This window comes from Leptosomus discolor, chromosome 12 (genome assembly GCF_034619465.1).
Source record: "Leptosomus discolor isolate bLepDis1 chromosome 12, bLepDis1.hap2, whole genome shotgun sequence".
Lineage (NCBI taxonomy): Eukaryota > Metazoa > Chordata > Aves > Leptosomiformes > Leptosomidae > Leptosomus > Leptosomus discolor.
This window is the reverse complement of record NC_141402.1, coordinates 12270918-12285966: the sequence shown is the minus strand read 5'-3', so window position 1 is coordinate 12285966 and position 15049 is coordinate 12270918. Positions and strand designations below refer to the sequence as shown.

The window sequence follows — 15049 nt, the reverse complement described above, 5'->3', positions numbered from 1 at the left end:
AGAAATATATATTTTATATATATATAATTAGAAATAATCAGAGATTATTTCTGTTAGAGAAAAAAATACCTGCTGAGATGGGGAGCTGGGTGTAGATTGAGTTTACAAACACACCACCATCAGGTTTGACCTCGATGACCTGGTAAGGAAGAGGAACAAGAGGCAACTGTGTGAAGGATAACTATAGTCTAAAGAGTAATAATGGTGACGATTCCAGTGATATTGATTATAATATATTAAATAATAACGGTAGATTTTTCTCATTTCACCTCCTCCCTCTTTCCACTTCGTACACTTTACTAATTTTCCCAGCCATAAAAGAACTATTTTTAAAGAGACTTTATCAACTCCTTAGGGAATTACATTGTCTTGGTTTCCCTGAACACATCTTTGTGATTAATCACATCCCTTACTGTTGTATTTTCTAACCTAAAAGCTGATGTTTTCTCCATTTAATTGGCAGAGAAAATAGCTTTTTTTCTGCTTTGTGAGTATAATGTTTTTCTTAATGAACTTCCACAGAGTCAAATTTATGGCTGATCTGATTTTCATAAGAAAATCAATTTCTTTTCACTTGATTAAAAATAACATACACTTATCCCATCTGCTGACCATTTGAAAGAGAGATGCAGTTCCCTGACTGACTGAGGCTTAGCTTCTTTGCTTCCCACATCTTTAATAATCATTTCCCATGCTTATTTTGCATTCTTACAGTTTGTCCTCTATTCACGTTGAGGGTCACTGTCTTTAAGCATGTCTCGGTGTCTGTTAGGCCACATTTGCGTAGTTCTACCAGGATGACGAATGTTTCATCTTCACAGTGCTGGAAAAAACCACCAACATTTATTTCATGGAAGGCTAATTACAGAAGCTTTCCCTGTAAAATTTTCTTTCGACTCTGACAAAATATTTCGGTTTCTGAAGAAGATCCAGACTCTTCTAGATCCCAGGCCTTCTTTGGCCTAAGATTCAGTTTTGCCTTGTGCAATGATTAGGAACAAGGAGAGAATTAGGATCTGGTTCTGCAATTCATTGATGAGATCCATCAGTGGAGGAGTTTTTATTCATGCCCACTTCTAATGTTTGATTCATTTCTACTGTGTCTCTCATCTTCCTGCAGCTCATATCAATACTAGACAAAAATTTCAGCTAAAACATTTTTCAGGAGAACAGTAACATACAGCTTTTTCTTTTTTTTTTAATTACTTGTGCAGATGTGGAGAAAAGAAAGCAATGAACAAAAAGAAAAAGCCCCTAGGAGATCAAAACATTTCACTTGCACATTGCTGTAATTAAATATTTTGATTACGTTTCACTTTTAATTTTTCTATTTCTTTTGACTTATTTTTAAATCTGTTTAAAAATGTTCCAAATCTAAATTAAATGTATCAGCTGACTGGTACTGATTTTCTGTATCTGAACTTCCCAGAAAATAAATGAAAACATTAGTCTTAGCAATTCAAATTTTTTTCAGAACTTTTAGTGTGATTTTTCAGACTCGTACCATTTGGCCAAACACCATATAATAGAGCAACATGCCCAAAATTATGCAACTCAGTAAGAAAGCTGGATTAATTACACTGAAGAAGGTAGAATAAGCAAGTTCTTAAAAAAAGGCAATGCTTTTCAGCAGTTACTACATTACAGAACGGGAAATTCCCCCGTAAACACCACATACTGTTGCATGACATCCTAATAGTTAACTGATGATTGTCATCTGAATGGCAGCATACGTTCTAGCAAACATCTGCCTAAGTGAGAGGCAATTTAACATCTGAATGTCAGAAGTGCTATGAGCTCTACAGAAATGCAGAATACTGATGTGGTAGTTCTCTTAGAGCATAATACAAATGACAGTCCAGACCCACCCTGCTATGCAGTATGGTACTTGTACAAATGATGTAATACCTGTGCTCTGCAGCTGGATACATTTATTTTTTTAACTTTTTAATATAGCATATTTCTAAAGTTTTGATATTCCTATGCAGAAAGTAAACTGCAGTTTACTTGCCAACCTGATTTATATCTGTTCCCATTTTTGTATTTTAAATGCATGTGGAGTCTCAGGAAGCCTAAAATGTTTCAAAAGAGTTGTTTGAGATTGTGTTTTCTCCCTATAAGTGTATAAGGCTTTATGACCTAGTAATATCTGATTCCCACCTTAGAAAGGACGTAAATGCAGTCTCCATGGTGATCATAATGTTTTTTGTCATATGTGGAGATGTGCGAACCTCCCTCCACTGAACATGTTCCTGGGCATGACGTGTCCTGGCAGCCCCACTGGCCTCCATTACAGGTACTGGAAGAGAGAGAATAAAGTTACCTGCAATCAGTAGCAGCGGTCCAGAGCAAAAGGAATTACAGTGAGGTTAGGTTCAGCTACTTTGCTACTGTTTTTTCCTTCAAGCTGTAGTTTGACACACAGTAAATCTAGGTTTAAGACTTCCCAAAACATTGTGAACGTGTGGTGCAGGACTGACAGGAATGACTCTGGTATGCATTCACTTTGCTTGTTTAATTGTTTTCCTGCTTTGGACAGGTGAACACTCCAGCAACAGGTACTGGACGAGTAATTGCTTGGTTTTTGCAGCTAAGATAAAGCACAACGACAAATGAAAATCTCCTCTGTTGTATTATACTAACCTATGAGAAACTAACAGAAATGTAACCCCACGTCTACTCCTGATGTAGAACATATCTTTTTTCTGAGGTGATGTGGTAGTGCATGGGTACAGGATTAACAGTTGTGAAATCGAGGTTGTATTGTGTCATCCCTTGCTTCCTCCAGAGAAAATAAATATTTGCAAATACATAAATGACTGCAACTTCATTCCCCTTAGAGAAACCCAAATGTTTGAACAAAATAAGCAAAGAGGAAGCACTTTAATTGACTGGTGAGAAATCTAAACATTGTAAATCCTTGCTTTGATCACCTTGAGTTAGAGTGCAAAGCTAGTTAAGGCAGTTGCTAAATAAAACAAAGAATGTTCTTTAGGGATATTTTGGACTGTAGCGATCAGTTAAATACACATATCATTTACCAATGATGCAATTGCATATAATAAACCATTAAACTTATTAAATATACGAGAGGAAACAGTAAGTTAGAAAAGTAACAAAGATTACCAGGAATAGCACTGCTCTGAAAAAGAAGTTCCCGGAGCGTAGGTGTCGCCATTGTAAACACAGGAGCACTGCTGATGGGGAATGCAGCCAGAATTGTTGATGTCATCGAATACAGTCCCTAGATTTAAAAAAAAAAAAAAAAAAGCCAAAACCTTGATCAACTCAAAGGCATTTCCTATACTTTTATTTTATTACAAATCCTAAATATCACCTCAGATACAGATCTGCAGCTGTTGTGAATGGACATACCTATGCTGAGGACAGTAGGACTACACCAGTGTGCACAGTGAAGGATTCAACCTTCGTATTCTTAAATTCCACCTGCTTTGAAAGAGGGACTTACTGTAGCACAGGTGCCTTGCGGAGAAACTAGTCTTGATCTGTTTGCTGTTCTGCTTTCCTGCTTGCTAAGCATTGCACATGTATTGGCAATTAATTCAGTTACCTTTTCTCAGTTGAGATGTGACAAATGCTTGTCACTCGCAGCTGTGAAAAATGCAAATATAGGAGGCTTAAACCCCATGGAACCTGCCCAAATCCTACAGGTAAGCTGTTGGCGTTCTTTGAGATCAGAGATGTGAGTACATAAGAACTTGCCTGGGGGGCAGAAACAACCATCCATACAGTGTTCTTCACAAAACTGAGTCCGTTCAGGATTGGTGCATGTGTCAGCACAGGGGGAGCTGCACTCCTGGTACTGCATGTTGTAAGGGCACTTCTTGGCTGAAATTTTAAAGGAGATTTTTTTTTTTTTTCAGTTAAAAGTATTTCTAGTTCACTGTATATGACAATATTTATATTCATTTAAGTTTTTTAGCTGGATATAAACCCACACTTAACTGCAAATCGACTGTCAGGTCTCAAAATTTGCGAATTTAGCCACCCACATTTTACAGTTGAGATGTGTTTGCCATGACTGTCTGCTGCTGAACTGGCTCAGTGACAGGATTTCTGTGGGCAGCAAGGTAGTGACCCCAGAAAGTCAGCAAGGCCTGTGTTTCTATTGAAGGCAGGCTTCTCATGAACACCTGTATTGCTAGTGAGATGTAAGACTTAAATTCCTAAAGCTTTAGTATATTTGCATTTTTCAGATACCATTGGAAGGGCAAATAGTACCTCACAGGCTTTTGTTCTGAAGCCAATGCTGGTGACAGTATCAACAGCTACACCCCATAATCTAGTATGTGTTTAGTTCAGCGCAAATCTTTATGACGATTACAGTGGTGCAAACTTCTCGCTACCAAGCAAGTGGAGATAAAAAAGTGTTTAACCAGACAAACACCTGTGAAGACCCAATCAGTTAATTATTAAGAATAAAAAATGCTTTAGCCACCATAAGAAAAGGAGAGAAACAGGAAACCAAGCAAGAAAGTATGGCTTATTCTTTATTTGCTTCCCTTCCTGTCCCAGTTAATTAAATAACACTTTGTCTCTCAATTAGAGTATCCGTGTAAGTGTTTAACCCCGTTTGCATTAAACCCCTCAGCTCTTTTGCTGAAGTCTTCATGCCAAAACTTGTACATCGGAACCCTCTGGAGAATACGATCTCAAATGGCCTGTAATTTCTCACGCATCCTCAGCATCATTTGAGAGCTCGTTGTTTGTTAGTTACTGAGTGTAAAGTAAGGCTATTTCCAGGGATACTCACGGCACAGTTCTGAGGTCCTCCAGTTCAGAGGATGCCCGCCAGCATGAGCACACTGCCGGGAGTATTCAGCAAAGGTGTCGCAGATACATGAGGTGTTTCTACACTCTTCAGAGTGGCACAAGTCATCTTGGCAAGCCGTAATGTACTCTCTAACATCAACTAAGTCGTTACACTCTGCAAATGCAGAGCTGGTCAATGTTTTCTGGCATATGTCATCCTTGGGAGAAAAAAAAATCAAACAACATTCAGAAAATAGAAGGGAACCGTTTTTGGTATTGCTACTTTGTATAATTATTCTTTAATAGAATCTTATGTTCCTCTTTAAGTTGCTGTCACCCAAGGCCTTTGACCTCTTGAAGTTGTAGAAGGATATAGAAAAATTTGAAAGAAAAATAAAAGAATAGTCAAAAGATCCTTACAAAATTATCAGTGCAATTATCTGGCAGGGTAGAAGTGGAGTCTTCACAGTGTTCTGTTGGCCCATCCATTTTCTGCATATTCCCAAACTGCAGGGCTGTCATCTTAATATCTGTACAAAAGAAGTTTAATAATGAAGGCTGGGTTTTTTTTTTTGTTCAACGCAACTGCCTGTTCTCTTTTTCTCCTCTCAAGAATTCTGCTCAAGACTGGCTAAGGCAGCTAGTTCCCTTAAGTCTTTAAATTTAGTCATCACCCTTTCCAAAGGAAGCACTACATCACTGGCTCAATCTACTTTGCGCAGCACCCTGAAAAAGTAAACATTAGAAAACAGTTCTCAGCCTATTACATCTAGACACAAACTAAGATTTTTACCAGAAAAAGAATAAATTGCTTTCACATTATATTGAGCCCATGAAGAAAACAGAGAAAAGAGTCTAAACAGTGATTTGGGCAATGGAGACTGCTGTGAGACAAGGTTCAGGAAAAAGCTCAAGCTGGGAACAGACAGAATGATGAAGAGGTTAAAAAGATTATGCATTTCAGTAGACAGAACTGAAACAATAAATGTACTGACTAGGCAATACAATTGCCTTTTGTTTTATGGAATATATTTCTACATTTATTTATGTTATTAGTGAAAATCTGGCTCATTTTGGGGGTTTAGCTGATTAGGTAAATAAAACCATGGCATACATGACTTGTTAGCACCAGTAGTACGCTTAAGTATTAAATCACATTATCTGATCTCTGTACTACATATTTTCCATCAGAGATTGAATCATATCTTCTGGGTGAATCATTTAACTGGATAGGAAAGGGGAATGCTGATGATGTTAGAGTTAAAAGAATACAAAAAAAGCATATTAGAGACTTTAGAAACCAATTTTTATTATTTAAAAAGCTTACTGTTTGAATAGAACTCATTGTAAATTGGAAGGCCATTGAAGTCCCCACAAAGTCCACAGGTCTGATTGGCATATTTCTCATTCAATTCTAGCTAAAATGATGGAAAGTAAGTTGACAGAAGTTAGTATAAACATTTTAAAATATATTCCAGACCACTGAAAGCACCTGCACCTGCTGCCTTTAAGTATTTTTTCATCAGATCTCTGTAATTTTATTTAAAGTCCAGGCTATTAATGCTATTGATGTAGACTTAAGTTTTCACTGTAATATCTATATTGCTTTCAGCCTCTTTCTCTCTATTCATTCTTCAGAAAGAAAACCAAATCCACAGCAAAAATGAAGTCCTAAGAGAGTGGAATTCTGCTAGAAAATGATATTTGAAGGGGTAAGTCAGCCCTGTAACAATACCGATATGTTAATGATATAATGAAAGTGATTTTTCACCCTATTTTAAGTAGATGTCTGCTATACACTAGACATAAATCCATGCAAACCTATCTTTATTAAGAAAGAATTCCTCAACAGTATGAGACGAGAAGGCAATAGTAACCCTCTAAACAGACAGAGACTGGCCTAATCAAAGATTAGTTCTGGTCTCTGAAGGTGTAGACAGGACCAGGAGCAGTTCTTACCAGGATACTGTCATCTTCATTCCACATTAATGCAACACCCATTTTGCTGTCAACTTTCACATAAATGCTGCTTTTTTCTATCGTAATTCCAGATTGGCTGTATGGCAGTTGAACTCTGGGAAAAGGCAGAAAGAATGCTAGGTATTTTCTGATCCAGATGTTTGATAATGAGAAAAAAAATGTCTTGTGGTATTCAGCACCTGCAGGAATTCTAAAATAATGCAGTTGTGTGGAAAGAAAAGTGACTAAAAAATAAGATAGTCCAATATCATCAAATATGGATCTGGATTTGAATCCAATCTCTCAGGATTTTTCATCCCGATTTTATTTTTGAGGTAATCTTTAAGGGAAGGATTGATTTACTGTGAAAGGAATTAAGAGCAACTTATTATTTATGTTGGTAAAATTGTCAGTTTTATTGAAGAACACATAATTTTTCCCCCCAAATACACCAAAGTACTTGGCAAGTTTGAAAAAAATGTCTGTGGTTACCAAACAAGTGTTGTGTCTAAACTCACCTGTTGCTGTTGATCATGACAACATCCTTTGTCAGTTCAACAGCGACACCTTCAAGTTTCATGGTGATACGGTTGATTGTCGGAGCACTTTCCACCACTACGCGCCTAATCTGGATGTTGAAATCCTCATAGGGAGCGTTGCAATGGGATGCAAAAACATAATTACAGAGCCCAGGGAAGTAAAAGATGTCTCCATCAAAGGTCTTGAAGTGAAAGTTGCCCCACGTGCTGCACACACGGCCATTGTGAGCAGGATTGGAAGCTGTGGATTAAAACTAGCTGTAAAAAAATGACTTAAAATTCCCAGCCTTAACATAGTGAAAATCAACTTCTCCAAGGCTTCATTTTGTCACTGAATAGTTTTCACCCACCTACCTCCATTTATTATTTTCTGTCCGTCCATAAAACTGTGTATTCATTCTTCATTCATCTTGTATCTGTTACTTAACTTATATATATATATACCCCTGTAAATGGTTATAGTTACGTTCAGCTAGAGCTTTACTAGTTGTCCAGTTCAATATTATGTTTCTTAATCACCCTCTTTCTCCTCTTAATATCCATGACTTCCTTTACCAATGACTTTCCCTATTTGTATTAGATTCCCGTCTACATCCCGCGAAATTGAAAACTTATTACATTTTATTTCCTTTACTTACGAGTTACTACTGGCTTTGTCAGCATTGGGGGTATGATGTTGATCTTAGATGAAACTGCAGCAGAAGCTAGAATAAAGTAAGAAAGAAAACAAAACCTAGTATAATAATACCAAAATTTGCAACTAAAATTGACCTAGAAAGGACTAGAAAGTTAATATGCCAGATCCAATGAAACAATGTTAAGTCTGTTTTGTTTTACACAGGCCATGGATCAGGTTAAAAGTGCATGCTAAAATTCAAAATCAGGATAGTTAAATCATAATAAATTGCTTTCAACTGTGATGATCTGCGTTTTCTACCTTTTAATTTTGATTCTTTTATGAAACTCTGTATTGTGGTAGGAGAGGCAGAAATTCACAGCTCTGCATATTGGAGTGCTTCAGGCACACCGAACAATACAAAGGGTTAAAGCTGTACTAAATTAGTCTGTTACTGGTACAAAACCATAGTTACCTTCTCATTGCACCTCCTCTTTCTAAGGAGAGAACAAAAACTTTAATTGTCCCCTTTGCTCTGTGTTTAATATTTTTCAGTTAAGCGGCTGAAAACCCATAGAAATTACCACAAATCCATTGTACAGGATGGTCATAAATCATTACATGGTAAAAATCAATGAAGCTGAGTTGCCATCTTGATTTCCCAACATCAGCTGCTGACTTTACAGCTTGCCAAAGTGGTCTCATTTCCTTGTTTATAAGGAATCAAACATCCTGCACGTATAGTCCACTTTGATTTTACATATACATATTCATGCACATATGCATACAGCGACTACAAACACACGTCTGTTTTCTTAGTTACCTATTATTATTCACATACAACGATACTGTGTGTTTAGTTGGTAATTAATAAATACATTACTATTCTTATACAGAGAGAGGCTTGTTAATACACATTTAGTTTTATTTGACATTACAGGCAATACGTTAAGGGAGGTTTTTAGGCAGTTTATTATTTAGTAGAGATGTAGCACATAAATACAAATACATGGTCTAAATGAACGCACTGTTTTGTTTCTGCTGAACAGCCTCAGCGTATTTGCTTTCTGTTTCCTGTTGGGTTTTACTCTGGGCTCCTGTGAAGACAACGTAAAAAGCATATTAAGTACAATGTCCTGTATCTGAACTTTTAAACGAAAGTGTTTAGATAGGATCAAAGGACCCAAGTATATCTCTGTATGACAAAGGGGAGAGTCCTTTATCACATCAGAAAAAATTAAGCAGGCCCTCAAAAAAGGTAAAATGTAATTATAGAAGGAGACTTTCTATTACAAATACACAGAGTTTGAAACACAGATAACATTTCATGTATATCCGCTTTCTTTGTTTCCCTTAAAACCCACTATAAGGGTCTCTAACTAGTGGATCACAGCTGCTATTTCACTGCTGCACTAAATCTCCCTAATATGTGAAACAATTACAGGAAGAATAGACAAAATATAAGAAAGTAATTTATTAAAATTGCTGTGTAGCAACTAGGTAGTAATAACAAAAGGCACAGCACTGGTGGAAAGAAACAAGGGTCTTAGGGCTTGACCCAATAATGGCTGCAGATACTTACATGCCAGTTTCTTTAGTGCCTAAGCATAGGCCTTTTCTCCTGGAGCAAATCCAGAGCCTCAGTCAGGGATCTAGATTTGCTTTACAGCTGGCTGCAAGAAGTGATATCCTAGGGCCCATGACCTGAGCAGTAACCCAGGAGAAGTAACCAAAAGGACCAGGTTTCCTGTTCTACCTCTCGTCTCACTCTGAGGTGGTTCAAACTCACATCTTCTCTGCAGAAAACCTTGAGCATCGTACTGTAAGTCTATCTGATGCCACCTGAAGCTGAGACACGGTGCCGAAAACAGTAGGACAGTGACAAAAAGGAATAAATAGGCCATGATCATGTGACCACATGATTAGGGCACTCAGCTTCATCAAACTGTCCTATTCTTATACCTTGCTCTAAGGATTATTTTTGTACCTCCACTTAAATAGTTACTGGATCACCTACATGAACTTCCTTCCAGATGAGTTCTCCTGCTCTCTGTGATGACTCCGTAAGTTTTGAATTCCTTTCCATGCATGGCCCAGCAATACCATACCAGAGTAGGTATTGGCAAAAACTTGCAAGAGATAACAAATATTGACCTGAACTCTTTCATGCCTAGAAAAAGACTGACCCTGAGCTCCCCAGTTGGTGCTCTAGGCTCTTGTCTGTTATAAGTAAGTATGGCAGGGGTTTCCTGTGAAAGAAAAATGGCTATGACTTTATTTTGTGAAGGACTGAATCCTGTCAGCATGTGATAACCATGCTTGGAACATGTTGACTAACATGTACTTATAACCTGCAAAGTCTATATCCTCAAAAGATTTAGGTGATGAAATGACTAATATTTGAATCCTAATCAGGGTTATGTGAATGAGCACTCTGGGTGTCTAGAGAATTTCTCAGTCAAAGAGGAACTGCCTATGTAATCTAGTCCTAAGTTAAACCCCCTTTTTCCTTGTAGAATAGATGGGAAGAGTTCACTGTCTCAGAACTAGATCCCTAACACCCATCTCACTGAGCAGGGGGCCACACTGGTGGAAGATGGGGAAATGCTGAAGTCAGCAGTGTGCCATAAACGCCAGTCCCCTTTGGTGCTTACATTCCTTGCTGAGTGTTTCCTCCACGTAAGAACCTCAGCCCAGGTACCTCCATGAAAGCTGGACAACTAGCTTTGCCTTAAAAATAACCAGATCAAGAGCACCTTTTTTGTTGTTGTTGTTTTTCTGACTTTCTGTCTGGGCCCACCATGTAAGCAGATTGAGTACTTCATCCCAGAGCTGAAGGACGCCTGTCTGAACAGATTCAAGCCCCCACTCCCAAAGAGGTCCCCAAGAGACTGCTGGCTTTGTTGGAGAGGTTTCTGGGCATCTCTCATCATACCTAGAAGCTGCTGCAATGTTTGCAGTTTCTTTGAGACCTAAGTTCTTTTAATTCTTTTCTCATTTAACTTTATGCCCGACCACTAGTGATATGTAAAGAAGTAACTTAAGACAGAGTTTAACCATTTTCCATTTCCTGTTAGTCTTTCCGTATCACAGATAACATCATTAGGTAAATGCATTTGTATCACTATAATTGATACTGATTAGGTGAGACAAATGCCTCTGTAATTCTTAATAATAGGCTGGGATTTGCTCTCACTCGATAGATCTATAGGAATCTCAGCAGGCACAGAATCATAGAATGTTTGTTTATTCTAGCATGAGAACCTTTGCAACAGAGCAAAATAGTATATACGTGTATTTTGGTCTGTTAATTTTTCTCAAGGAAACTGCAGGGGCTTTTGTTTACTTAGCAAATACATCATTCCCAAGGAAATTCTAGCTGCATTGGTTTACTTAGCAATTGCACAATGCCACATTGTTGATCATTAATAGGTGTCTCTCGGTTGTAAGAACAGTCAAGATAATTTACTATCAGATAATTTGGGAATTGACCTAATTATTAAAAATATTTCTGGATGCACCTTTCTAAGTCTATATCCAGCTGCCAATCCGCATATGCAATTATTGTCACAATCAATTTATAAAAGTTAGTATTTGACCCAAAATATAAAGTCAAGCACAGAATGTTTGGGGAGGTGGCATGGGATTTGGCCAATTTTTTTTAGTCTCTCAGGACATCTGAAAATACCTTCCACAGAGTGTAATTCAAATAAAGCAGAGTTTGCTGGACACTGTCTAACGACTACTCACTTTTCAAAGCAATTTATCAGATTAGCATTGCATAGTACAAATAACTTCCTCGTTCAATGAATGGCTGAAGATGATTTTGACTGACGTTGCATAAATCTAAATGTAAGCTTAGACTCATAAGTGACTCTTTTGTTTTGTGCTTAAATCAACTTGCCAGCATTTTAGTGTTGTTTCACAAACTAGAAAGTAGCCTAAAATGATATTTGTAGTTGTCAATGTTTTGAAAATGATATGCAAGCTAAATTTACATAAAGGGGGCTTACAGGAAAGGGACTCTTATCAGGGACAGTAGTGATGGGACAAGGGGTAACGGTTTCAAACTGAAAGAGGGGAGATTTAGATCAGATATTAGGAAGAAGTTCTTTACTGTGATGGGGGTGAGGCACTGGAAGAGGTTGCCCAGAGAAGCTGTGGGTTCCCCCTCCCTGGGATTGCTCAAGGCCAGGCTGGATGGGGCTGGGAGCAACTGGGTCTGGTGGGAGGTGTCCCTGCCCATGGCAGGGGGCTGGAACTAGGTGATCTTTAAGGTCCCTTCCAGCCCAAACCATTCTGTGATTCTATGATTTAAAAATGTTCACTGACAGGGCAATAATTACTGTACATGAATGAGACTGACTTGGCAAGCTTGTATTCATGCAAGTAATTTCAATTTGAGTGGTCCCATTGACTTAATAGGGCTGTGCATGTTAACAAAAACTGCCAAGGCAGATCTGATGGATATAACATTGACAGGAGAAAAAACTCTATACAAAATGATGGATTGCATGTGTCAGATAAATCTCCCAGTCCTGCTTACACTCCGTATCAGGAATTCAAATAAATATTTTTCATAGGGTATTATCAGTGCACAATTAGTTACTGAAAATCATTGCCACATGAATATTCCCTTCCAGTCTCTTTAGCAAAATAAGTTGCAAGGAATCTGGTATTAGCTCCTGGTAGGTGACAAGGTACTGGAAAAGGTTGACCCGTGGTCTGATCTAGCAACTGGGAAATGTAGTGGTTTAAATTTCATAAACCCCATGAAATTCATAATCAATCCTAATACAAAATGCAACAGGAATAAAATGCTTTTGTGAGGCATAAGTGATACTGAAAAACTGTTATTTTAAGACATGAATAATGGTTCTTTTTGAGTTGATCTTCAAGGCTACCTTCCAAATGTAGTTATATGCAGTAGTTTGAAGCAATATTAAATTAAATCAGTCCAGTTAATAAACAGACATTAAATATTTAATGAAAAACTGAAAAAAAAATCTTTTTAAAAGCAACTGTTAAATGAAACAATGAGTATAGTTGTTTAAAATATATTACTAGATCTAAACAGAGTCTTTTTTAATTTTCCCAATAAAAAAGAGAACTTCTTACCTATCTGATGGATACAGCAAACTGCTAACAGGAAAGCCCATTCTGGTACCCATATCCCCCTGCCAAACCCCATCTTGAGTGGAGCCTGGCACACGGATGTTTGGTCTCAAGTTGGTCAGGAGGAGTAGCTCACCTGTGCTCTGACAGTCTTATATAGTAGATGACTTTGGCTTCAGTCCCAGATAGATTCAGAGAGTCTAGAAAGGTGGGGTTTGGGGGATTTTAGCAAACGAACAGGTAAACAGAGGTTGCTCTTCCTTCCTCAGAAACTGGCCGATGGTATTTGCATTTTGGGAGGAGTATATACTCCTCCATATACGTAGGTATATTTTGTTCAGTCTAATAAAGAAACAACTTAATTGTGAATAGAACACAACTCTTCTTCCACAAATAACAGCTCCTGGAACAAATTTAATTTACAGTTACAAATTTAATCTGCTTTACAGTTATGCAGATGGCACGCAAGTAACTACTCTAAGTTTTTCAATACTGTAACTGATGGAAGGCAGCTCCTCAGCACCCCCTCCTCTTGCTGATTTTTGAAGTCTGAGAGGGTGTGGAGTATTTCATACGTGGGAAGCCAGCATTAGGAAGTCATTCCATGCTTCTTGGGGCAGCTAATCCTGTAAAAACTACGGACTAATAACCTTGAAAGGTCCTGTACTATCACAGGGTCACAGCGAGTGTATTCCGTGGAAACCCTTCTGTGTGGCACTGACAAACATTAGACACCTATCCAAAGAACGTTAAGCCAGCTTCACCTAGACTGTATGCTACATTTATCAGAGATGGGCTTAAACCTTGAAATCTACTTCTGAGTTCTTTGCATAATCTGATTTTGCCTTCTCGTAGAAAATATCAGGAGTAATTTCAGACAGTCAGACATTCTTACACCAGCTTTGTAGGAGAAAAAGTATTAGATTGATTATGGCCTGCAACCATGACCACATTGTTTCAGTACCATTCCTGTGTAATTCCATTCGCGTCTATGGAGTTATGAGGATGACAAATTAGAGAAACAGACAATGAATCAGGCCTAGAAGCCTTGCCAGTAAATGTTGAAAGTATTTTTTTTCTGAACATTAGCTTTTTGCAGTTCTACTGGATTATCATTTCAAAAGCAGGAATGAACGTACACTTCAATAAACACAGACAGTATTGCTACTTCATGTCACTTCATCCTTTTTCTTTAGCCTGGCATCAGAGATAGGTAGGATGAGTTGCTCTAGGCAGATTTCTGTCTCTTTCCATGGTCAATAGACCTTCACTTGAACGTAGTAAAAGATGGACAAAAATGTTCAAAGTTAGTGGATCCATTCTTTTAGAACTGCTAGGTTTGTCAAAAATGATGCACAGTCCAGCAGTTAGTATACACATAATATTTGCCCTCAGTTCATCTTCCTCTTCAGCCTCTTGCCAATTTACAAGAATGAAGGTAGCTGATGGATCCAAAAATCTTCATCATAAGAAATGGAATGAGAGCTGCTGCTCATCAGGGAATTCAGCAAGGGGTACCTCAGAGATATAACTGGGGGGGGGTGGGGGGGTGTGCAGAAGTGCGGAGAAAAAAAAAAAAAGAAAGAAATTATGTATCCTAGTATGTGCAGAGATGCAGAAAGGACTTTCTTTGCGTAAAAATGGGGCAGTGCTACAGTGCTATCTTCTGCATGTCTGGTAATATTCAGTTCAAGAGTCCCTACTGACGTTTGTCATTTCTGCTGAAGCAGGGGCAGGAGACAAAGGTGTCTTAATTGTAAAATGTGATCACAGTTGGACGTCTAATTCCCTTGGGTTCTTATCAGAATCCTACTCTGCAATTATAAATTTTAAAATACTTCCACGAAAAAATAGGAGAGTATAATACAATACTTTATTCAGGTGTTACTGAACTGAAAGGTGTAATTTTTTTTTCAATTTATTTCAGTTCAGGCCTTATTTTCACTTTTGTTTAGCACTAAATATATTAGACCCTCACTTATTTAGTATTATAAAATAAACAAAATCTATTTCCTTTACAAAGTGTTGGGTGGATTTGATTTTTGGA

At 37.8% G+C, this 15049-nt stretch overlaps 1 protein-coding gene across 1 annotated transcript in view; it reads right to left on the bottom strand.

Moving 5' to 3' along the window:
• LOC104352895 (uncharacterized) overlaps positions 1–13078 on the bottom strand; it is a 43042-nt gene extending 29964 nt beyond the window's left edge. Inside the window, exons 1-12 of the mRNA XM_086472004.1 lie at positions 13006–13078; positions 7910–7975; positions 7251–7512; positions 6733–6847; positions 6101–6191; positions 5194–5303; positions 4775–4991; positions 3724–3849; positions 3127–3244; positions 2161–2299; positions 713–823; positions 70–139 (exon numbers count right to left, since the gene is read on the bottom strand). Of these exons, the coding sequence (XP_086328130.1) occupies positions 70–139; positions 713–823; positions 2161–2299; positions 3127–3244; positions 3724–3849; positions 4775–4991; positions 5194–5303; positions 6101–6191; positions 6733–6847; positions 7251–7512; positions 7910–7975; positions 13006–13078 (1498 nt within the window). The remainder of the gene's footprint in view (positions 1–69; positions 140–712; positions 824–2160; positions 2300–3126; positions 3245–3723; positions 3850–4774; positions 4992–5193; positions 5304–6100; positions 6192–6732; positions 6848–7250; positions 7513–7909; positions 7976–13005) is intronic.
• Positions 13079–15049: the final 1971 nt, after the last annotated feature.